The sequence below is a fragment of the Acomys minous genome (assembly GCF_964271855.1).
Source record: "Acomys minous genome assembly, chromosome: 13".
Lineage (NCBI taxonomy): Eukaryota > Metazoa > Chordata > Mammalia > Rodentia > Muridae > Acomys > Acomys minous.
Window position 1 is genome coordinate 85,152,861 of NC_140495.1, and position 25,266 is coordinate 85,178,126.

Below are 25,266 nucleotides of genomic sequence, written 5' to 3' on the forward strand. Positions count from 1 at the left end.
AAAGCTGGAGTACATTTCCGGTCCTTCCATTTGCCTGTTCCATGTACCTCTCTGTACAGTTGCTCCTCTTAACATCTTCACGTTGTAATAAGTTAAGACAGTTAGATGCCAACTTTGACTGTTATAGAGAAAGAACAGGACATCGTGGAATTCAGAGGTAAGAGATTAATGTGAGGCTGGGGTGTGTAAGCTAATGTGCTGGAGGACCTGGCTGCGCATCATAATATACCCTGCTGAGGAGCCTGGCCTTTACAACAGACCCTGGAGGACTACAGAATATTAACTGCAGCAGTTATTTTTAAAATAACAAGAAAGTGGCAACCAACTCTTTCTCAAAAGAGGCATTAAGTCTTGTTTACTTATATGACATTATACAACAAAAATAACGTAGATCTACCAACACGGGAAGTCTCAAACTCTTGAGTCGATTATAAATGGTATGTACAATATATATAACACAGTTCATATTTTATAATAATGTTCACACAAAACCCATAATAGCCCATGAATAAACACTACAGCAAGGATACAGAAGAAACATGAAGAAGACAAAAGGTCGAACACCAGTTTTAAGATAATAGTGACTGGCATGGAGTAAGGATCAAGGTGACACTAGACACAGTGACCTATGAGGCAGACATTCCAATCTCTATAGCAGGAAGTAGAAAAATATTTTTTGGCCTTTTGAGATCATGGAGAACAGCTAGTCTAAACAGGATCCTCCGGCCTCAGGCTCTACTGTGCTGAGATTACAGGTACGTACCACCACATCAGGCTATGGAAAACTTTTGAAAAAGGACCAGAATATTAGTATCTGGGGTTCTATAGGCCAAGTATTAAAAATTTAATCCTAATATTTGTTTTCAACTCTTTTTAACTACAGAAAAATTAAATTTAGCTTGTCCAAAACATGGTCCACAGGCCAGCTTGCTAAATGTGCATCAGGATACAGTCTGTCTCTAGGTAGGTTGCGCTATGGTACTCATCGTCACATGAGGCCCATTGAGACTGAAACTGGACCTTTAATTGTATTTATTCTGCGCAAGAATGGTTACTTTTGAGGTACCTTGACATTTTAAAAGATAAATGGAGCATCTGAGGACTGCTGAGGCTGTGCTCCTACCACACACAGAGTCCTGGGATCTATCCTCAGCACTGTAAAGAGTAGCTGGAAAAATAAGATTGTGATGAGAGAGTGGGATGCACAGGAGTGACAGAGAAGCACGATGGTAAATGGAGGAAGGCATGTAGGTACTAGAAGGCCTCTCTGGTAAGTGCAGAAATCTCCTGTTTACAGTGGGATTTGTGCCTGGGCCACATGTTCTATTGCTGATCCTCAAATTGAAATGTCTTGATCTTCAGGCTGGAGGCTGCAGCTGAGAAAACTGGATAGGACAAATCTAATGTGAAGGGAAGGGGAGGGAAGGGGAGGGAAGGGGAGGGAAGGGGAGGGAAGGGGAGGGAAGGGGAGGGAAGGGGAAAGTTGGCAGGGATAACATAAGAGGATACAGTTAAGAAGGGAGTGGTAAAGGCCAGTTAGTTAAGAGCAGAAGGAAAACACAATGGCCGCCATTACAGACCTCATTTTTCTTTAAAAATGGACCACTTACGGTGATTTAATTTAAAGAAATATATACACAAACACATAAGTTCAAAATTCAGAACCAGACTATTTATATTTTGTTCACAGATCAAAACCTGAGGCCCTTACTATTCACAGTTACTTTTACACTGCAGAATGATAACACGAAGGGCTAGCCCACGGTCCATGACATACTACGATTCTGCTGAGAAATGGCATTGTCCTCACTCATGGTTTACAACAGGTACCTTGTCCCAGAACACAAACCATTAATTCTCTTAATCATGATTACATATACACTGTACATGAGCAATTAATAATAGTAGAAGGAATCCTCACCAACTTATGGTATGTCTTACTTTGATGTTAAGGATTTATGCAAGATCTACATCCTATCTTTATAAATTTTCCACTCTGTAATTCTCCTGCTTAAGAAAAAAATAAAGATGTCAGAGAAGCTAGATGTTGGTACCAATCCACACAATTTCAAAGTACAGGTCCAGGGGACATTCCCAACCCAGATGCTGATAAGGGAAGGTTCTGCCCATTGCGAACTGTCTCCTAGACCCTATTAGGCAAAAAAGAAGGATCACTTTCCTCAGCATCCAACAAAAGCAGTTACTTATGTTTGCTTTGTACTTCTTTTAGGACGTCTCATATTCTTTTTCTGCTTGAAAATAGGAGAATTCAAGAAACACAGGTCTGTGAAAGGGTCCCCTCTTCTTAGCTTCCTGTAAGTAAAAAAGAAAAAAGAAAAAAAAAAACAAAAGAAAGAAAGAAAGAAAGAAAACGATCTTAGGTATGATTACAAATATACCAGGACTAGTGCTCAAATATGATCCATTCCTAAGTAAAGCTCTGTCTCAGTCCTACCACAAGAGTTATTACAGATGAGTCCAAACTACAATACTTACGAAGTGAGTTTTGGCTCTTTATAGCTTGTGATGGTGGTGCACCTGCGTTTAGGCAGAGGCACTGCTGGGCTGTTTTCATTCCTTTTCGGAGACAAAGAAAGTCTCTTGATTTTCACCACAGGATACAGCAGGATATTGGTGACATCCTTTAGTCTACAATGAGGTGACTCTTGAGTTTCAGGTTGGGTATCTATGATATAAATTTTTATTAAATATGGACCGATGGATAAAAACCACAGAAATAAAACCATTGTCAATTACATATTTTAAACACATAAAATACCTGGTACTTCATGATTTGTGTTTTAAAAGCTTTCTATTGTTTTTTTCTTTTTTCAAGTCAGATAATGTAGAAACTATGGCAGATTGCTAGATACAACAGAATATTTTACTAAAACTTAACATTCTTCCTCAAAAAGCTTAGGTGCTGTGAGTTGGTTCAAAGCCATGAAATTGGATTTTAGTCATACTTTAAATACTTAGACTCATCAAGGCCTCAGTGTCAACACTGTTTGTAACATTATTGTGGGTCCACTAGCCACAAAGGTTCTTCAATTCATTCCATTAGACATACAAGAGCTCTCGATCAGTCCCTGAAGACCAGGATAAGTATCTTCCCACTGGCAGTAATGCTAGGAAATACAGATGTCTCTCCCACCATAAACATCTTGAGACCCAGATGTCTTTCCCAGTATAAAGTTCCAGGTCCTCTATCCCTGAGATCAAGGTATCTTTCCCACCATAAATATCAGGTTCCTTCAGTCCCTGAGATCTAGATGCCTCTTAAATCACAAACATCCAGGTCCCCATTCAGAGCTACATCTACACTGGGAGGCAGGGAACCCATGCATAGTGAGAACACTGCAAGAAAAATCTTCTCCGACAGAAGGAAAAAGCAAACCCTGGAAAACTACAGAAACGGAGAGGATTTTAAGCTATGTGGTCAGGGCTGCAGTGTCTGGGTTTCGGCATGTCCTCCTGTCCCATAATACACACGTCATTCGAGTGCTGTGTACACGGCCTCCAAGAAACATTATTTTCTAGAATAATGTTTCCCAAAGCACGAGTGTTTAAACACCCACAGGAGAACTTGCAAAGATACACAAATTCTAAGAGAGATAGTACAGAACTTGTGATTATGGCTATTTTCAGGTAATATTGCTAGTGGAAATCTGGGGTCAAACTGTTTCAGCTTTTCAAAACTTAATATTTCCAAAAAGAACACAAAACTAGTAACAGTAGTTCAATGAAGGTCAATGTTACTCAATTTCAATAATTATCAACAGTTTAACACCAGTGAATGGGTAATACATAGTTAAAAATAGATTCTTGCAAGCTACACTGTCCAGCCAGCCTGCTTAAGCAAATCAAGCCGGATGACTGAGCTGTTACAAAGTGACATTTTCAAGATGATAGTATCTGACAGCATGGAGCTACTGCCACAGGAATCAAAACTCTGAAAGGAGAGCCTTTGTGAGGAGGTACGGGCAGGTGACTAGCAGTGAACCATTTTGATAAAATAAAAGCAAGAGTTTCTGAGCCAAAGTTTGCAGCAGTCAGAGCAAACAACAAATCAAAAAACTTACTTGCTCTCATGAGCTTACCATCAACCAGAAAAACAAGTCATGGTTCCTGCTTAATTCAATCCAACCACAACAACCCCATTCTCTCCTCCCCCAGCGCAGAAGTTTCCTTTACTGCTAGGAATCAGTCTGTGAGAAGTAATGCTCCTGTAAGATCCACATTTGCTTGAAGTAGGTCAAAACAATACAGCCATGTTTCCATTTGCCACCTCTGCCATTTAATCAGGCTGTAACTTCCCCTAATGGGAGACAGATGGGAAGTCTCTAGCCTCCCCCAGAGTAACAGATGGTAGGTACGGTATCTACGAGCACATCAGCACCAGGGGCAATGATTTAGCACCAACACTCAACACACAGGCAAATAAGCACACTGCTTACCAACAGGAGTTCTATTTGGCGAGACATCCTCCATCTCTTTTTCATCTGTGAATTTAAGTCCTCTCTTAGACCGAGGCCTGGTAACTGCTCTGTCCAGCTCTCTGGTATAGTCTTGCAAGTCCTTGCAGGGAGGCAGGTAGAGCTCATCAGAATCGTCCTCAGAGTCACTGACTGCCTCAGAACTCACTTCCGAGTTGCTGCTGTTAGTTTCTCCACTGGAGCCATTGCTCATTTTTTGTCGGAAAGGGGTAAGGTGAACACACTCTTCCAGATTAAAATCGTAAGTGTCGCTGGAACCCACAGAGCCATCCGGTGTTGGAGGGACTACAGCCTGCTTATCTTTCCTTTTGTTGCCCTTACACTTCACTGAGGACTTTGATTTGCATCTCTGCTTGGCTCTTTTTCGCTCTGCTCTTCTTTTTTGCGCATGTTTATGCTTGCTTTTCATTTGTTGAGGATTAGATGGTAAAATGACTTCTTTTACTTCATCAATTTTTCTTGGGCAAGTTGGTCTAGGGGATAAGTTAATTTGGTCTTTGTTCCACAGACAAACATTTTGTCCTACATCTCCAAGTTTATGCAGGGTTATGGTTAGGTCTTTACACCCACTTCTCACGTCCAAAGGCTGCCCTACCCATTGACTGGCTTCACGCCCCAAAGTGGAGTGACTTAAATTACTAACATTTTCCCGTAGGTGGCGACGGAAAGACACAGTCCTAGGTAAGGCATTATCAGTAGACTCGACTTTACCAGAATCACAATCGCTCCCCAATGTGTCTGGAGAAACAGCAGGATTTGGCTCTGAACATTGAAAAAAACAATGAGAAAGACACTGTTGTGCTTCAGAAATTTGCATTCCAAGAATATTAGAATTCAAAGTTGCACCAGATATTCAACACTTTTTTGATACTTACTATAAGTAAATAAAAACCTAGACAGTTCAACCTGGTCATACATTTACTCGTCATTGAACAACTACTGCTTAAAACTACTGTTGGAGTAACAAGCCCACGCCTAAATAGCGCTGACTCGGGAGGCAGATGCAGGAGGTCCAGCCTGTGCCACACCGTTCTAGGACTGCCTGCGACACAGAATGAGACAGTCTCAAAGTAAGAACTGCAGTCTGGGGCCAGCTTTTAGTCTCAGCACACAGAAGGCTGAGGATCTCTTTGAATTCAGGGACAGGTCTACATAGTGAGATCCTGTCTCAAAAGATGATAACAACACTCCCAACATAAGCAAATATATATTCATTATGGATATATTAAAAGGGGTTTTATGTGCTTCTGGTTCAAAGGTTTAAAAAAAGAAGGATCAGCCTTTCTGTTTAATTGGTGAGCACAGGGGAGAACTCCAAACTCTAAAGTGGGAAAATACACCAAAGTAAATTATTTTTTTGAAGTGACAGATTTGAATAATTGCTAATTAGGCCTTTCAGATAAATATAACCTGTATTTACAGGAATAGCGGGGTTTACATCTGGTTTGCTTACTCAAATCTCATCCATTTTGTGAAGTTTAGTACAAAGTGGCATGGTCCTAGCTGTGAACCTTCCTTTAGTTTTGGTGAGATGCTTTATTTCTCTGAGGCTACAGAAAAAGGATTATATTCCTAGACTACAACAGGGTTAACTAAGTCAATTTATGTAAAAAGCTACAGGGTATAGCAGTTGATTGCAGCTACAGACATAACCGAAATGTCTCCTTATGGACTCGGTACAATGAATAGATGTGCTGCTGTTGCTTTTCATGGTAGGGTCTCAACTATGTAGTCAGATGGCCTTGAACTCTTAACCCCACTGTCTCACTGTGATGGCTGGCTTTATGTCAACTTGACACAAGCTAGTCATAACTGAACTGTTATGTGGAAGCGTGAGTGAAATAAACCCTTGCCCCTAGTTGCTTTTGGGCACAGTGTTTCATTATGGTACCAGTAACTCCTGAGTGCTGGGACTCCTGGTGTCAGCCACCACTCACGCCTTAGGTAATTTTAATCCTCTATCAGCCTATATAAAACAGTTACTTTGAGCAGAACAACAGACAACCAGAATTAAGTTAAAAAGAAGGAAGAAAATGGAAAGACTTCACTAGGTTACGTGTTCACACTGATGAGTGCTTTCAGATCTTCTACCCGACGTACCTTTAGTTGGGAATGGCCACTCAGTTTCTTCAAGAGCAGTTTGCCTTAAATAACAATGAAATACCGAAATCTTAGCAATTATGTGAAAACAAACAAATAACCCACCCAAATTCAACATTTTCCTGGGCTATTAGCTTACTGTATCCTTTCACGATTCCAGGCCACATCCCCGCACCTTGTTCTATCACAGAAAACCCAAACACACGCCTGTGGCTTACACCAGGCCTGCTTTTAAATACTGGCATCAACTCCCACTGGAAGAAACAAAATCAAGGCAGACAATTCCTCTTGAAAATATGACACAGTCCAACTTCAGTCAACTCAAACTGTGCCAAAGTTATTAAGAACAAAGTTTGGCCACTCATCTTTTTAGGACCTGACATTACTAGTGGAGCTGGAAGGTGGTGATATTTTTTTTAACAGTGTCAACTATAAATTCATCTGAAACTGTTTAGCCCCCTTTGTTTTCTTTAAAACTTGCTCTTTTGTTTTCCTTCTTCATGAACCAAGTTTTCCTCCATTTGAAACATGTTACTGACAATTTGTAATTTTATTCTTTGTTAAAACTTTTCACTTTTATATTATAAAATCAAAATATGGGTTTGGTAATAAAGTACAGGGAGCTACTAATTAATTTGAGATCTGATAAAAAAATCTGCTTACCTTATTTCATCTAAGTTCATTTGTCAGATCTCAAAACTCTATAGTTTAGGGGCTGGAGAGATGGCTCAGAGGTTAAGAGCACTGGCTGCTCTTCTAGAGGTCCTGAGTTCAATTCCCAGCACCCACATGGTGGCTCACAACCATCTATGAGACCCAGTGCCCTCTTCTGGCCTGCAGGTGTACATGCAGACACAACATTGTGTACATAATAAATAAATCTTAAAAAAAGAAAAACAAAACAAAACAATCCAACAGTTTAAACACTACCAAAGTTGAAATAGTAGCCTCCTCCTGTGGGAAAGGTACAGACTTGAGAGAACTACAGAGCAGTCTATGGAAGCTAATCCTTGGGCGACCTGCCCAGATCTGGCAAAATCTGGCTGTGCTGTTTACCCTCACAGCTGGGGAAGCAGTGGCTCCTGGCCAAGTATACTGCAACATGCACAGCACACGGGTAGCCCCAACTCAGGGACAGAACCACCAAGGCTGAAACCTAGGGAGAGCGAGCCGTGCTCCGTAGCTTTTCTAGTTTTCTGAACCAAGGTGTAGCCATGTAGCCCAGGCTACCTCTCAGTGACAGTCCTCCTGCATCAGCCTCCTAAATGCCTGTAAACCTGGTGTGATGTTCTGTATTTAAACTAAAGTTTTGGATCTACAGCTATGTATGTTAGTCAAACTCACTGAACGGCGTGAAATAAGAGCTGGATATTTCATGCTGGCAAAGAGAAAATTAATTTTTTTTGATGAAATTTCACTAAATATATTACGTATATTCCAGGGCAGGTCCCATGTCTAGGAGTAGTTGGTAAACACAAAATAGACAAAGTAGACTTTGTTTTGCTTTGTTTGGGCTTTTTTTTTTTTTAAATCTGATTGGTCTTTTCCCTGTTTATTGTGATTTTCATTTTTTTGTTTCTTTAAAAAAAAACAACAACAACTCTCAAAGAGAATGAACATAAAGTTGGTTGGGCAGGGAGGATCTAGGAGTTGGGGGAGAAGTAAGCAATAAAAATACATGGCACAGAAAAATTTTTGATAAAAAGAGTTGTGTATTTTGGTGTCTATAATTAAACCTCAATAGTTCATGAAAGAACATAAAACATATAATCAAAGAGAAAGTAACAGCATCTGAATCTTCAAAAGCAGAACGAATCAATGAGAGGTGTTAGGATGAGGTATGTCACTTTATCCCACCCCCATGCCCCTTAAACTAGACAGCTTTAGGCCTAGAAAGATTATCATTTTTAAAAATGAGTTTTTCCTAGAATGAAAATACGACATACAGAAAAAAAAAAAAAGACTGAAAGAAAAGAGTTAAAAGCCTTGGTGGGTTTCTGACTTTCAGTCATTATATAGGAGAAAAAGAAAGCACTAATTTTCTATCTTCAATAGTATTTTAATATTAAATTCTTTTAAGTATACTCCCAGTAGAAAAAAACCTCATACTAAAAATACAAATTATGTCAATTTCCTTTTGCAAATGGAACAGTATTAATAGAAACAATAATGAACTTGGCACTAACTGTAATGTCTTCACAGAAAAGTCCCTGGGTGTGCTGTCATTACTGGAGACCACTTCTGAGGGGCATCCTTTCTGGTTCTGTTAAATATTAAAACAAAAACAAACAATAAAACAAACCCCACCATCATAACTATGTACTGCTATGAAGTATGTATATGCATTCTGTATTATGACATATTGTTGAATAAACTAATATGCCTGTAATAATAATAATAATAATAATAATAATAATAATAATAATAATAATAAAAAATTTGCTAACAGTACAATACATGACAGCACTGCCATGTAGTTTTGGGGATAGGACTGCAACAGCTGAAACATCATGCTGCCTCTTTTTTCTCCCCTGAGACAGGGTTTGAAAATGTATATCCCTGGCTGTTCTGGAACTCATTTGGTAGGCCAGGCTGGCCTCGAATTCAGACACACACTGAGTTTTTTTTTTTTTTTGAAGTTTAAACTTGAGATTTATTTATTTATTTTATTTTTTATGCTTGCTCCCATTTTTTTGCATTATAATATTTTTATTAATTTATTCATATTACATCTCAATTGTTATCCCATCCCTTGTATCCTCCCATTCCCCCCTCCCTCCCGTTTTCCCCTTATTCCCCTCTCCTATGACTGTGACTGAGGGGGATTACCTCCCCCTGTATATGCTCATAGGGTATCAAGTCTCTTCTTGGTAACCTGCTGTCCTTCCTCTGAGTGCCACAAGGCCTCCCCATCAAGGGGACAAGGCCTCCCCATCCAGGGGACGTGGTCAAATATGGGGCACAGAGTTCGTGTGAATGTCAGTCCCACTCTCCACTCCACTGTGGAGATTGTCCTGTCCATTGGCTGGATCTGGGTGGGGTTCGCTGCTCACTGCACGCATCGTCCTTGGCTGCACACACTGAGTCTTAAAGCTTATATTTTAGCATGTATTGTGCTCTGCCTCTTAAAGCTTACATTCTAGTGTACGATCACTAGAGTCACATCCTTAAAGCTTCTATTCTAGCGTATAAAAAGAAGTGTTAAACAGGGTCCAGGAAGACAGGTGACCTGCCGAGCTGATCTGTGGGACCCATAGTGGAGGAGAAGAATCAGCACCTGAAAGTTGTCTCTGACCTTCAGATGTGCACTGTAGCAAAGTGTCCTCTCAAAGAAAAGAGAGTGAACTGAGAACAATTAAAGTGGAAAACTATATTACACAGTGACTCTGACCTGAAATATAAAAACTAATCAGTTATTGAGGAACAGGAGGAAGAAAAAGTGGAAACAGCAAATACAAAAGTTGTGAAACAGGAAAACAGGCCAGTGTGGCTGAAACACATAAACCCAGACCAGCAGGAGGTGTGCATACACTAGCAAGCTAGCAAAGAGCCTTGAGAGCTAAGTCTGTGACGGGAAGGCTAGTCTAAGTGTGATGGAAACTCACTGAAATATTAAGCAAGGCGGTAAAATGAACAGTTTAAAAAAGACTAGTACAAAAGGGACCCAGAGTGGAAGGAGTCAGGAGGTCATCAGAGTAACTGAAGATGTGAACCTAGGTAGGACTGGAGCTGGGACGGAGCTGGTAAAGCCTGTGGATGACTCCATTAACCAAACAGCCCAACCCAAGGATCCAGTCATCTTCAGAGTTAGGCAACCTGCCATGGAGCTGTTGTCAAGGATTCAATCATTCTCAACATTTAGCATGAGAATACTTGGGAGAAAACATTCCAACCATGTGCAAGGATTGAATGTGGACAGGAGCAATGACACCGAGGGAGTAGGTTTGCGACTCTACTGAGATGAGCAGCAGTTCGGGAGGGCGATCTGGGCACAGCAATGCACTAATCTCAGCACTCTGCTCCTGAGGCAGGAGGAAAATAAATCAGTGTGAGGCTAGCTGGGCATCAGACTGAGTTCTGGGCTAGCCCCGGCTATATAGAAAGACCATGCCTCAAATAACAAGAGCAGCAATAATAAATAAATAAACAAATTAATAATTATACATGCAAGAAGAAAGGAAGAAGTGCACAGTATGCTTGAGAATTGGAAGCAAGGAATTATCCTTTGTTCCATTTTTGTTGTTGTTTTGATTTTTTGGTTTTTTGAGATAAGGTTTCTCTGTGTACCCTTAGCTGTTCTGGACTCGCTTTGTAGACCAGGCTGGACTTGAACTCTGCCTCCCAAGTGCTGGGATTAAAGGCATGCGCCACCATGCCCGGCCTTAGGAGTATACTTTGTATAAAGTCTGTTTGAGATACTTTCTAAAATCAAGTAGTAGTTCTGAGTTCCCAGTCTGCATCTGTGTTTAAGCTTTAATATATGAATTTCAAAGCCACCAGAAGACAATTATACAACCGTGGGAGGTTTGGACATGTGACTAGGGCAATCAGCATTTACCAATAAATAAACTGCCAACACAGGAGACTAACATGAAGCAGCAAGAAAAGTAGGAAGAAAGTGCAGGGCAAGTATGATGGCAAGGGAATGAAGAGATCACTGTTTTCAAGGAAAAAGACTTCTGCATATCACTGCAAGGCTAAGAAACAAGGGCGAGCCAAACTTGGCTGCATGGAAGCTGTGGTAATCTGACACACAGTAACAGTTATGTAGCTGGTTTAAATGAGAACAGGGTTTTACTGTTGGCTCAATTTTCTTAACAATTATACTTTATTATGTGCTGACTAACAGAGTGTACCTCATTTACAACCAGACTAACCCAAACAATAGAAAAAGGAAGTTAAGGAATACAATAATGAAATCTTAAGGATATCAGTTCCGAGGAACGACTCTCCTGGTGTAGTCAGCAGGACCTCAGCAGGAGCCCAAAGCCTTGAAGCCTTCCCTGGAGCAGTTCTCTCTAGGAGCATCTCTCTTGAAATGCAGGGATGATCAGCCAAAACAATCCTAAGTCTTCTCTCTCAAGCCTCTTGTTTTGGGCATAAATATATCCTCTCAAAGTCTCTACTAGGATGTTTTCAGCTATCAACATCCAAGCTCCCCCACGAAGTCGTTCAACTTATAAGGGAATAAACATCCTGCTCTCTCACTAGTCTGTACCTCACCCCACATTGGGATCAACACAAAAACATGTTTATCTCTCCTACATTTTACTGACCTGGATGGCTGAAAACTAAACTTCCTATATAGACCAGGCTGGCCTTGGAACTTACAGAGATCTGAATGCCTCTCTCTCTGTAGTGATTAGCAGTGTGAATACCATGCTTGGCCCATTTAAAAAAAAATTCTCTGTTTTTCTTTTAAAAGTTGTGTTGTAAAGGGGAGACAAAGAAATAAGGGATGGAAGCTGAACCAGGAGTTGTTTGCAGACACTACACCTCTGGCTGTACTAATGTAATATAGAGACACAGGGAGGGAAACAAATATTGAGGACCCAAATTCTCACAGAGGGTGAGATGAAAAAAATCTAATGTTCTGGGGCTGGGGGGCGGGCAGGAGACTTGGCTTTTTACCAGAACAAGAGAAATTAGGAAAAATATAGGCATAGAGACAAACTTGCATATTTTTGTTAGAAAGGTGAGAGTCCCAGATAGAATACTAAGAAGGGTTCTTAATCAAATTTAACTGACTTTTAAATTTAATGAATACATACTGTTTTTTTCTTAAGATTTTATTTTATTCTATGTATGGGTATTTTGCCTGCATGCATATCCATATCCCCTGGAACTGGAGTTACAGACAGTTGTGAGCTGCCATGTGGGTGCTGGGAATTGAACCTGGGTCCTCTAGAGGAGCAGCCAGTGCTGCCAACCACTGAGCCATCTCTCCTAGCCCCCTGGTTTTATTGTTATTTTATATTTTTTATTTATTCCATATATATATATGTAACTGTTGAATGTATGCACATGTGGCCAGAAGAGGGCAATAGATCCTTTCTAGTTGGAGGTTTAGACCTTTGTGTAACATCTGGCTTGTCTGGGGAGGGATCCTAGCTCACCATATATTTATTTCATAACAAATATGCTAAAACTGTCTATCAGAAGTGAATTCTTATGATATCAAATAGCTGACTATGAAAGTAGTAACATTATTCAAGTTTGAAGGAGAAAAGAGTATTTAGTTCTATAGTAATAAAAGAATTAAAATTATTAGTCATCGGGCTAGAGAGAGAGAGCTCAGCAACTAGAAGCAGAGCACTCATTACTTGGTCTCCAGTAATCATGTTGCAGGGCTCATAACTGCCTGCAATTCCAGTTCGGGGGTGGGGGAGAAGGGATTTGAAGCCTGGGAACTCTGTGGGTATCTGCACATGTGTGTTGGCTCTGTTTCTTAACAATTAAACTTTATTATACAACCCAACTAGCTTACATAAGAAGGAAAAAAGGTTAAAGGGACAAAAGAGTGAACCTTCCGGTATCCGTTCCATGGGATGAGTCCTTAGGTGTCTCTCTGGCCTGCGTGCTAGTCCAGCCTGTTCGCTGCTCCACACGCGCTCAAGCCTGGGCTGAACCTGTTGCTCTTTCCTCCCCACCTGCCCGAGTCACGTGGGAAGGGTGGTCTCCTTCTCCAGGTGGGGTTCCCAGGTCTGCTTCCTGAATTCCAGGCCCAGGATGGCTCCACTCAGTCTGTCACAAGGTATTCATGGGGTGCCCCAAGGGTAAAGCCCGCCAAGACTGCTTCTGCCTGTGACAAAGCTTAATCTTTCCCACACATGTGTATACCCCTACATACAACATTAAAATAAAATAAAACGCAGGGAACTACTAGAAAGTGTTAGTGAGCAAGTTAACTAAAGACAGGCAAGAAGCATGTTTTAAAAACTTCCCCTCTTTATTTCTACATCTTAAAAGATGTATGTATTTGGTGGGAAGGCACGCTGAAACATGTGTGGATGTCAGAGGACAACTTTTTTTGGGGTGGGGGTGGGCGTGGGTATCCGTTCTTTCTACCATGTTGAGTCCCAGTGACTGGACTCAGTTCATCAGGCTTGCATCGGTGGGTAGCAAACACCTTTCCCCAGTGATGTCTCTGGTTCCAATCTTCACAATTACTTTTACAGCATAGGGGGTGAATGAACTCAGGACGTTATGCATTCTACACAAGTGTTCTACCCTGAGCTACAGACCCAGCTCAAGAAAACCTTCTTATATGAAAACATCTTATGCTGGTCATGGTGGCCCTGTAACCCCAGCACTTAGATGGCTGAGGCAGGTAGATACTTTTTGAGTTTTGGGGCCAGTGTAGTCTACATAGTGAGTCCCTGTCACAAGTTAGCAAGCAAGCAAGCAAACAAACAAAAACCACTCTAGTATTGAGAAATCAACCTTGAACACTGAAGCACAAGTATAGAATGGTTCAGAATAAGGGATGCACATACATATATGACAGAAAAAGAACGCAAACCACCTTATCTGAGATGCTAACAATACACCAGCAACTACTAACAACATACTTTACTGAACAGAGTCGGCATTAAAGGGCCTACAATAATAGAATTTTCTCCCTACTGTTTTCAGGTTTATGCCATTGACTAGTCATTAAATATCAGTTCTTGTGATTTCAGCAAAAACTCTGGAAAGTAGGGGCTGGAGATATGGCTCAGCCGTTAAGAGTATGTACAGCTCTTTGGAAGAACCTGAGTCTAGTTCCCAGCATCCATTTCGAGTGGCTCGAAACTGCCTGTAACTCCAGCTCCTGAAGGCTCCAATGCCTCTGGTCTCCATGTGCGCCCACACTCACAGACAGATACCCAGATGCGCACACATGAATTCTTTAAAATCTGTGGAAAGCGTCGGGGAGATCCAGCTGTCATTAGGTTGACCCTCTAGTGAATGACTGAATAAGGGGGAAAAGACCAAACGACAACGGAAAACAATCTTTTGAGAGTAATAAAATCTTAGAGGAAAGCCAAGAAATCATATCTAGGCTTTAAAAATCTCTTTGTGAGACAAGTCATCACCCTGTGACTCAGGCTGGCCTATAACGGGTCTTTCTGACTTAGCATGATGAGTTCTGGAATCACAAGATCACATGTGAGCATGACACCTTTTAGAAAGACAATTGTCTTCTACACTGTCTATATACATACCATATGTGAGGGTACACATTATGTATGTCACATATTTCTACATAACACTTGAAAGTTGTCCTTGGAACTCTACACAGAGCATACACACTAAATGTTTTATATATATATGTTTGGTTTTTTTTTTTAAGATAGGGTTTCTCAATGTAGCCCTGGCTGTCCTGAACTTGCTTTGTAGACCAGGCTGGCCTCAAACTCAGAGATCCACCTGCCTCTGCCTCCCAGGGTGTTGGGATTACAGGAGTGCACCACCACGCCTGGCTAATAAAATTTTTTTAAATGTCATTCTCCAAAGAGCACTTAGAATACTTTGCATATCTAAAATGGTAAGTTTTAGAAAGCTGTACTGCACGCAGTAGAACTACATTGAAAAGTCCTGTAAAGAGCATACCTGAACAGTTTCTCCATGCTGTCGGCAAGTTAGCCTCTCTTTCAGTGTATACAGCTGACATGCAAGGTAGTAACACTCTCTCCTCAGGTTTAGGATGATATCCTGGGCTTCTCTCACTTTGGCTTTTTCATTTTCCAAAGCCAAAACTAACAACCTGTTGTTATCTTGGTAATTTTTCAGCAGTGTAGAAGTGTTAGCTATAAGATAAAAACTTCAGTTATTAAATCTAAACCTAGAAAGTGAAACAGGGGCTAGAAACATCTCTCAATGGATAAGAGTGCTTGCTAATAAATCAGTGAGGTGCAGAGTTCAAATCCTCAGAGCCCATATAAAGAGGCAGCTGTGGTCTTGCATACTGTTAACTCCATCAGTGAGTGCTGGGGGTGGGAAGGAAGGTAAGGTGTTAAAGGTGTGTGGAGGCAGGAGGATCGCTGGGGCTTGACGGGCTGCCAGGCTAGTTCCAAGTTCACTGAGGCCCTGTGCAAGGGAACAGGGCAGAGAGGAACAGTAGGGCTCCAGAACTTTTCCTCTAGCAACACCTATCCCCCTCCCCCCCACCCACATCCACCACCCCTACCCCCAACCCCCCCTGCCACACACACTCACAAAACAACAATGCTAAAAGAAGACAACACAAAAATCTCTTACTGGGTACTTGGCACGGTGCAACAATAAAGGACTTGCGCCTGCCAATCTCTGCCAAGTTTTTATTCCTTCTTTCCTTCATTCGCTTCTTAATGTCTTCAAGACTATCTTGAAAAGACTTTTTCTGACACCTTTCCTTAACCATCTTTGCCTATGAATTAAAAAAAAAAATCTCTCAGATATTTTTAAATATAAAATTTAAGAATGAAAACACAAGTTTGTTTGAAAAAAAAAAAAAAAAGAAGGGATTAAGGCTAAATTGTAAACTTACTCCAAAAGAGGCAGGAATTCAGATGTTCTCAGCTTTAAAATATTATTAATAGTCAGGTGCTGTGGAATAATCCAAGCGACTAAGAAGGCTAAGTCAGGTGGATCATACATTTAAGCTTGCTTGGGCTACATAGTAATACTCATCTAAAAAACAAATCAACAAAAACAGATGTTAGAATCAAGCCATCATAAGGAAAAAAAAAATCCTATAAAATGGCACCCATGTTTCTGCCATAATCTTATCTTCCATCGGAAAGTATTATATGATTCCAGAAAGCAGCAACTATTCATTTTACAGTGAACACTCACTGGAAGTGTACAACATCCCAGGCACTATGGGAGCTGCTTATTAGTATTATTTTGGGGTAGTTAAAAAACCAGTCTGGTTTTGAACTTAGGAGCTCTGATGTCTCTCCTGCTTCAGCCTTGTGAGTAACTGGGTCCACAAATGTGTGAGCTGCACACTGGCTTACTTTTCTTACAATGTTTATGGCCAACCTTTAGGATTTAGGATTACAGTATTAGTTCAGAAACAATTTATATGTATATCCGGGTTTCTGTTTGGCAGCTTTTCTCTGGTAATTTTGGGGCAAGGAAAACACGTACTCATATTAAAACAGTAGTGTGCTTAATGCGAAATAGACTAGCTTCAGCGTGCTAGGCTACTTTTCATTACGTTTGTATCCTAGATTACAATTTCCAGATCTTAAAATTGTAAACTGTTGCCACGCACAATGTGTGCATATAATTTTCACCACAAAGGACTATCTTCTTACATCTTCTCTTAGTTAAGTATTTACTTGACTCTTATCTTTTGAGTATTTTCTTCAGGACTTACTTTCCTCCGTGTATATCTAGGGCCTTAAACAGGTACTGTAAGGTCTCCTCTAAGTAATTTATTCCTACCAATGTATGTCCGACAGATTGGGGGGGGGGGCAGTCCAACAGAACAAATGTAACTACTTATTAAAAGAACGAATGGGTTGTGTAAGGCAGCGAACCTATCACCATCAAGTTTTTGAAAGTTTGCACTGGAGATGTCTGAGTGACATAACAAATTGATTACAGCTTGTGTGGGAGCGCGCACGGGGGACTGAAACAAGGTCTTGGACGCGCTAGGCAAAAATCTGTAAAGAAAGCCACATCCTCGGCCCCTATTAGATACTTAAAAAGCAAAGCCCTATCATCGAAAGAGTGTTTGCTACCCTGATTGAGCAAGCTAAAGCCGCACAACAGGATGTGTGCCAGAGCAAAATCCCTGCCGACTGCGGAGTGCGCGCTCCCCGCGAGCTGAAGGCCTAGACCCGTCGGATACCCTCGGTGCCCACCACCACCCGTACCGCTGGGTACCTTGGCCGCTCGCTTCCCCCGTTAGCTCGTCCGGCCTCCCGCTCCGACGCTCAGGTCACAACTACCGCCGCCACATTCAAAATTCTGCATTGCGATGGCCCATTGGCTGGCAGCAGACAGTCACGTGACGTTTCAGCGGCCCTTCCTCCGGAAATGCAGAGTCCCGCCCCCGGGTGGTAGCCTGTGATGGGCCTGGCGCACGCGCAGTTGTGGCGTGGGGGGGTGGGGTGGGGTGGGGTGGAGACGTGTGGGAGTTGTAGTTTTAGGTCTTGGCTGGCCATTCAGAGGCGGAGTCACCACCTAGCAACTTTGAGATTGGGTCCTGCCTGGGGCTAGGGTGTTGACGCAGGCCTGGGAGCCCAGCTCTCTGGAGACTGAGGTAGGAGAATGAGGAAATTCCTGGCTAGCCTGAATTGGAACAGGACAGACCAAAACAGATCCCCGCATGGCGGCGCCCTTGTGGCACGTTCAGGCGGGCGCAGGCTCTGGGAAAGGGCAGAAGTGAGAGACTGGGCTATCCAATGGCAGGTTCTGCCCGGTGGGCCTGGCTGAGTGAAGGAAGAAACTCCAAGTGAAGGCTGGCCAGATACTGTCCCAAGCCTTTACTGGCTTCAGCCCACCCCGAGGACAGATATTCTACGTGCAGCAGTGAGTTAGGGAATGAATTTACAGGAGAGGTTAACGAATAAGCTCAGGGCTAGGATCCGTTTTTTAGAAGTGCTTTCTGGGTACCAACCCTAAGTTCTTTATCAGTTCCTGAGAATAGTCAAGGAATTGAGTTTAGGCATGCTGGGAAAAGTGCAGCGTAGTCACACATCAGCTGTTGTACTGTGTGATTCTTGATTAGGACACACACAATGGGAGAGGGGAGGAAGGTGGCATCAGGGAACCCCACAACAAGAGATTTGAAGCCTCAATAGTTGAGTAATCTGCATCACAAGTCATATCTTTGACAGATGTCTTGAGCAAGAAGGTAAATATGCATAGTTAGTTTAACAAAAGTTATATTTTATTATGCTGAGGGCCCTCACACAAGGGTCACGCTAAATTCCTAGCTATAGTCTTAACTCTATATCCCCAAGCCTGGTCCTAAACCTGTTTGCCCTTGACTGCTCACCTGTGTGCCATATCTTAGCTGAAGGCCAGTTCCACTCTCTAACCGAAGTCTCTGATTTGAGGGTTAGGATCCTGAGGGAGACTCTCCAGCTGCAGGGCAGATAAGTTGGCATCTCTTCAGATGTGCAAACCAGAGCATGGCTGCCTTGCTAGTAACCCTATAGAGGGCTTTCATAATACTCTGTAAACATGATATGTGGTTCCTCTATTGTGCAGACATATCAAGTAGGTGTTACATCTGAGTTTTGTCCCTGGGTTGGGTATTGTGGTTAATTTAGAAGTATGTCTAATAATGTTTATTATCAGGCCTGTAATTATTATTATGGTGGTATTTTCTAACCCACTAGGAATCAATCGGGACACAGACACCTGTTATATTTAAAAATAGCCTTACTTAACCTGGGTATTCCATACCCTCCCCAACCCCATGCCATCTGTTTCTAATAATTTCTTATAAACTACCTCCCATCCATAATCCCAAATTCTTGCTACTTATCATCATCTGGGCCAAATCTCCATCCATGCCAGCCATGTGCTTCTTCCTGTACCCAACCCATGGTGCTGCTACTTAATCTTGCCAGAATTACTTGTCAGGAATAGGTCACCCAAAAACAGAAATGGAATTTTTAAGCAAAATGGAATTACTTTGGTCTGTCAGTACAAACAATTTGGGGTATGTGAGTCTGCTCATTTGGGCAGACCAGACCAACCTCCAACAGGGTATATTTAAAATCTTGTGCAGTACAATCTTCTGGGACCATAGGTCCTTTAGATGCCTATAACATACCTAGACATTTTGTGGAGTCCTGGCCATTTCATCGTGCCTTTATTAACAGTCCAGCCATCATGCACCAGGGTCTCAGTTACTATCTTCATATAGTTTTGAGCAGTGTTCTTATTGTATCCTACAACCAGAATATCATCTACATAGCTCAAAAGTAGGCAATCTGATTTAGGTAGCTTTTTGAATTACCATCTTAGTGTCATATGGGTAATGATCATGCTATGTCTTATAGGCTTGATGCATTCTTTTGAAAGTATTATTTATTATTCTATGTAAAAGTAGTAATGTCTCTAGCATCCACATGGAGCGATACACCGAAGAACATGTCTGATAAGTCTGTTGTGCCAAGGAATTTTGGGTTGTAATTTTTTTTTGTTTTGTTTTGTGATTTGAGACTCTGTGTAACAGCCCTGGCTATCCTGGACTCTCTTTGTAGACTAGGCAGGCCTTGAACTCAACAGAGAACTGCCTGCCTCCCAGAGTGCTGGGGATTAAAGGCAGGTGACCATGCCCAGCCTGAGTTTAATTTTGAATTCTTAAGAATATATGTTCACCAGGTGTGGTGTGCACGCCTTTAAACCCAGCACTCAGGGAGGCAGAGGCAAGAGTATCACTGTGAGTTTCAGTCCATCTTGGTTTACAAAGCCAGAGAAACCCTTTCTCAAAAAAAAAAAAAAAAAAACCAAAACAGAACAAACCAAAACAAAAAAGAATGTATCTTCTACATCAGGGAAATTTCCTGGTATTTGTAGAGAAAGCTGATTAACGTTTCTATAGTCTACTGTAAATCTCTATTGATAGTTTGGCTTCTTTTCTGACCAAACAGGACTATTGAAGTTCTTGCATGGGTTCAATAATATCTTCCTTCAGTGATTTATTTATAATGTCAGTGATAGCTTCATCACCTCCCTTGATAGGATATTTCTTGGTAAATGATGTCGTAATTTTAGGGAGTTCAAAAGGTGGAATTTGTACATGGGTGATTTTACAGTGCAAGGGTTTAAGATTTTTAGTATAATGTGATTGGGGAAGAAGTTGGGTATGACACCCATCCCCAGCACACACAACTAGGTGCTCTGTAAATATTGTGGGAGTATTTAGAGTTGTATCATAGAGTAATAATTCTATATTTCCTATACGTACTTGAAATGGTTTTCCTGAAACGCCTTCGATAATTCCATAATTTGGGGGTTATTGGTAGGGGTGGGTAGAGGTTGTAAATGGTCACCTCACTCCCTGTATCTGTCAGCCAGTTTCTCTGTTGGCCAGTTTTCCTGGGCGTTGCTGGGATCTGTTTGAAGGATCTGGTGTTTTTCTTTGATTACAGGGTTGTCAGTCCCACACAGTGTTTGATCTCATCTCACACACAGTATCTGATCTCATCTTCCAAATGGTCTTCTATCCCTGATTTTCTGGGGGAAAAAAGATGTAGAGTTGGGTCTGGGTGGTGGTCTTGCCCTTTCTTTGTGTTAAAAAAAAAAAGGCTACCTTTTAGGTGAGGTTTTCCACGCGCCTGGTTTGCTTCAGTTCTCTACATTAGATAGGAAGGATACTATATTATCTATCGTCAGTTCTCTGGTCTGCTTGAGGATGTTAGTAGCGTTTGCAACAGTCTGGCAATTAGCTACAGCTGATGTCACTATCTTCTTAAATGTGGAGGGGCGACCTTAATGAGAATTTTCCTCGTGTCAGGAGGCAGTGGCCATGCCTGGGGTACTGGACTGTGATGATAAGTTAAGTAAAGTATACCCAGTTTTCCAGCCAGTTCAATTGCTTGTTTCATATTTTTCCATTGTCTTGCCTCGAAGTAAGTTAGATTAAGTGTGGGAAAGCCCGCTTCCATGAGGCTGTTATCCAATCCAAGGAAGAGAGGCTTTCCCCTCTTGTGATATCTAAAATTTAATTCAGTCCTTCAAATTGTTAGGGTTCAAGAACAGCCACATACTGACCACTCGTACACCAAACTCAGATTGATGGGATTTTATTTGAATGCTGAACAAAAACTGACTGAATTCGGGACTCTGACTGTGATGTTGGTCTGTTTCTTTTCTTTCTTTCTTTCTTTCTTTCTTTCTTTCTTTCTTTCTTTCTTTCTTTTTTCTTTTCAGAGACAGGGTAGCCTTGCCTGTCCTGGACTCCCTTTGTAGACCAGGCTGGCCTCGAACTCACAGAGATCCGCCTGCCTCTGCCTCCCTTGTGCCACCCTTCCCAGCTAGGCTTTTTAATAAGAAAAAGTTGTACCAAGTAACAAGCAGGTAAGAAAATCATAACCAGGTAACAATAAAAAAAAAACTGCAACCAGGTGATAACTAGGTAACAAAATAGCAACCAGGTAACAACCAGATATTCAGGTGTAGGAAGCAACATTATGTCATTTTGACTAGCTAGATAAAGTGTTTCTAACTGACCTTCAATTTGATTGGTTCCGTAGCTGGGGGACTTAACTGAGTATCCAGGTAACAAAGTATGCAAAATTTGAGAAATGAAGCCATGGAGACATAATCACTGGAAGACAGAACCTGAAAACTTGAACTTAATTTCACCTTAGAATCAAGATGGAGACTAAAAAACATAATAGCCATAATTATGATATGTTAAAGGCTGAATCAGACCTCAACAAAATATGTGGGGATTTTCTAAAATCCCTTTGACTCCCTTCATTTCGCCTAAGGCTAACATTACTGTAACAGCGGCTCCCCTTTCCATAAGTGGCCTACATAGGATGCATTTTCATCTCTTCTTTATGTAAAATCTTGTCTTATTTGCTGCAGCTGGATTCTACTGCAGTGGTCACATGCGTATGACTGGTTAAATGGGTAGGAATAGTCTTAACTTTATTGGCAGTTATTGTTAGAAAGATCTTATCATTGAGGCCCTTATCGGCTGTTTCTAAGTCCTCTCTGAATGGGGTTGTTTCTCCATCTTTGTGCAAAGTTGCTGGCTACTTATTCACCTTTCATTCTGTCAGAGTCAATGCCTTTAATTATTTTGCATAAGAACCCCGGGGACCTCTGAGGAGTCTGCCCTCTTTATCAAGGGCTCAGCGACTACTGGGTTGGACAACAGGGTATCAATCTTAGGTTTCTTTTGGAGTTAGGTAGTTTTTGTTGGACCAAGAGACATATTCTGTCTCATCTATTTTCAGGACTCTTCCTTTCCATTCATTTTCTAAATTCCTCTTACTAGTTTTTGTTTTTTGTCAATTTGTTTGCCAAATAATAGAGGAATTTGACTTCTCGTTTTCTGAAGTACTAAAATAGGTTGCTGGTAGAGTAGCCAGGTTAGGTTGACTTACCAGCGTTTCACATTTAAGATCTGCCTTGTTTACTATTGTCTTGACTATATAGCCCCTTACCCAGTCTTAAGGCCAGAAGCCTGTGCCTGCATGGGAGTTAGTCCCAGCAACAGAGCTTCCTCTTCGGCCTCTGGCTCCTTTCTTCCACAGACCATCTTTCCACTATCTGGTCTTAACACTAGAAACCTGTGCCTTCATGGCAGGAAGTTGTGCATTCGGGAATTTACCATTCTTGATGGGGTGAGTCTGGGGATGTCCTTGGAATAGCAAAAATCACCTTCATTTCACCTTGGTTTTTTTAAAAAATTAATTTGTTTAGTCACTTTATATCATGGTCATAGCCTCCTCCCTCCTCTCCTTCCAGTCTTTTCAGATGTGCAAAGCTGAGCATTGCTTCTTGGTCCTTGCTTATATATTGTTCAGTAGGTGTCATAAGGTCCCAGGACTGTGTCCGGTTATCTTGAGTGAGTGATATGACTGGGTTCTGGTTATCAGCGGCAGCCTTGCGTATAGTGGGGTTCCTGATTAAGCTATTTTTACATATCTAAAAGGCACTTTTACTGTGATAATTACAGCAGACATCAGTAACCAAACATAACTCTTACTAAGTCAAAAGGAGCCATCATAATTTGGAACAAAGTATCAGAGGCATCTATTAAAACCAGTAATGTGAGAATTTAGTGTTGATGCGTGGCCATGTTCATCTGTCACATCCTTCTCAGTTCCCTACGTCCATAGTGTGCACGCTGAAGTAGCTTGACTGCTCTGACTGAATCCATGCCCTTTAAAGGCGTTTAAATCTACCCAGCCATTTTCCAGCTGTCAGCAAACTTAAAAGTTCTGATATGATAGGAAGTTACCAGGATGTCCAGAACACGTGAGAGGAGAACCTGACCTGAGGACGTGTGGCACACGGAGCACAATAATCCAGTCATTATTGAGGGATTGAAATAAAGGGATAGACAGTTGCAAAGTCCTCTTGCGGTGATAAACAGGAGATGACTATGCAGGTACTCTTAGTGTGGGGCTTCTTGAACTGTAAAAATCCCCCAGGGTGCGCATTCCCGGAGATTGTTGGCGTAGGTGACTCCAGCTTACCATTTCTCCTGCTGTTTCATGTAGCTCTTGGTGCTGGAGCTCTCATGTTGGATTTGAGTGTGGGAGGCAAGCACTCCACTACTCCTTAGTGATGGTATCTGGTGTTCTCAAATACGTAATTCTGTTTAGAGGATGTCCGTTGACTACTGTTTGGGCAAAGCTAAAATCAAGAGCGAGCAGATGCAGGGACACGTGATCTTCTAACTTGTTAATAGTAGTTCAGCTTTATCTTGGTCTAAGGGTTTGTATATGCTGGAAAAGCACTCTTCCACTGGTTTTACATATGCAGTTATTGTTTTGTTTGTTTATTTCCTTTTCTGGTATTAATGATTGAGCCTAGGGCCTCACACAAGCTGCGTGGGTACTCTACTATTGAACTACTTCCCAGCTAAACTATCACTTTGTACAAACTGCATCATTACTGCTCCATGCCTTAGTTCTCTTACCTGTAAGTTGCAGGCAGGAGTGAATGTGTCTCAGTGTGTGGTTATAGTTCATGAATCCATCAGTCTGAGCTGCCTAGTCTGCCGCTGGCACAGACAGAAGCTTTGTATTTCTACATCTTTGTCTTTCCCTAAGAATGCACTTTTTCTTTCCCTGGTAGGAATGAGTTTGGGTTGTAGTTAAATCAGTCCTTAGCCCTTGGGATTTTGAGACTGTACATCAGGCTGGCTTTGAACTTGTGGTTCTGACTTGGTCTTCCAGGCAGGTGTTACCATGCCCTCCATATCTTGCTACCAACATTTAAGGCAAATCATTTGAGCAAGAAAAGGTAGCTCCTAGAACCAGGCAGCATTCTGGACCAAAGATAGTTCAGAGTGCCCCCTCTTTAGCCTTTTTGTTTTGAGACAGAATTTCGATATGTAACTGTTTAGCCCAAGTTGGCTCTCAATGTACAATGTTACAATGTTACAATGTACAATGTTAACTGGTGGAGTGGTGGAATTACAAACAATTGCCATAATGCATCATGGCTCTCTTTAGTTGTTTTGGCTTTTTGTTGTTTGTTTGTTTGGTTTGGTTTGGTTTGGTTTGGTTTTTCAAGACAGGGTTTCTCTGTTCAGCCTTGGCTGTCCTAGACTCGCATTGTAGACCAGGCTGGCCTTGAACTCACAGTGGTCCGCCTGCCTCTGCCTCCCAAGTTCTGTGATTAAAGCCATGGGCCACCATGCCCAGCACTGGTCATCTTTTACTGGCTCTGCCAACCATGCTCAAAAAGTCGAACTTAGGTTATAGTTGGACTTCATTCAAAGAGGCATTGGAAGGTTTTTTGATACGAGAGAATGGTACATTTATTTCCTTTGTGTACTTCCTGTTGGTCACTGTGCTTGACTGCTGCCACTGTCAAAGCTCTCAGTTACTAGTAAGGGTCCCTCTGATAGCTATATAATAATAATTTATGATTTATGATCTTTATGATCTTTCTGCCTCAGCTTCCTTAGTGCTGGCATTATAGGTATGCATCATCAGACATTGCTTTAAAAGTACTTTTTTTCATGCTTGGTTTAAATACTATT

At 41.6% G+C, this 25,266-nt stretch overlaps 1 protein-coding gene across 1 annotated transcript; it reads right to left on the bottom strand.

Annotated features, from left to right (window-relative positions):
* Positions 1-326: 326 nt before the first annotated feature.
* SGO1 (shugoshin 1) lies at positions 327-17,599 on the bottom strand. Its single transcript, XM_084751802.1, has 9 exons — positions 17,457-17,599; positions 16,108-16,250; positions 15,840-15,987; positions 15,192-15,388; positions 8,783-8,859; positions 6,597-6,640; positions 4,458-5,258; positions 2,497-2,686; positions 327-2,313 (listed from the first exon to the last, which is right to left on the bottom strand). The coding sequence occupies exons 3-9, from the start codon at positions 15,979-15,981 to the stop codon at positions 2,205-2,207; spliced, it is 1,560 nt and encodes a 519-aa protein (XP_084607928.1). The 5' UTR covers positions 15,982-15,987; positions 16,108-16,250; positions 17,457-17,599; the 3' UTR covers positions 327-2,204.
* Positions 17,600-25,266: the final 7,667 nt, after the last annotated feature.

What these genes read in the sequence shown, in the direction of transcription:
- SGO1 (XM_084751802.1), bottom strand. Translation starts at nt 15,981, where the DNA reads ATGGTTAAGGAAAGGTGTCAGAAAAAGTCTTTTCAAGATAGTCTTGAA. An exon ending in TGCACCGTGCCAAGTACCCA is followed by an intron (nt 15,389 to 15,839) that starts GTAAGAGATTTT and finishes TTTATCTTATAG; the next exon opens with CTAACACTTCTACACTGCTG. An exon ending in TTTTCTGTGAAGACATTACA is followed by an intron (nt 6,641 to 8,782) that starts GTTAGTGCCAAG and finishes TTGTTATTTAAG; the next exon opens with GCAAACTGCTCTTGAAGAAA.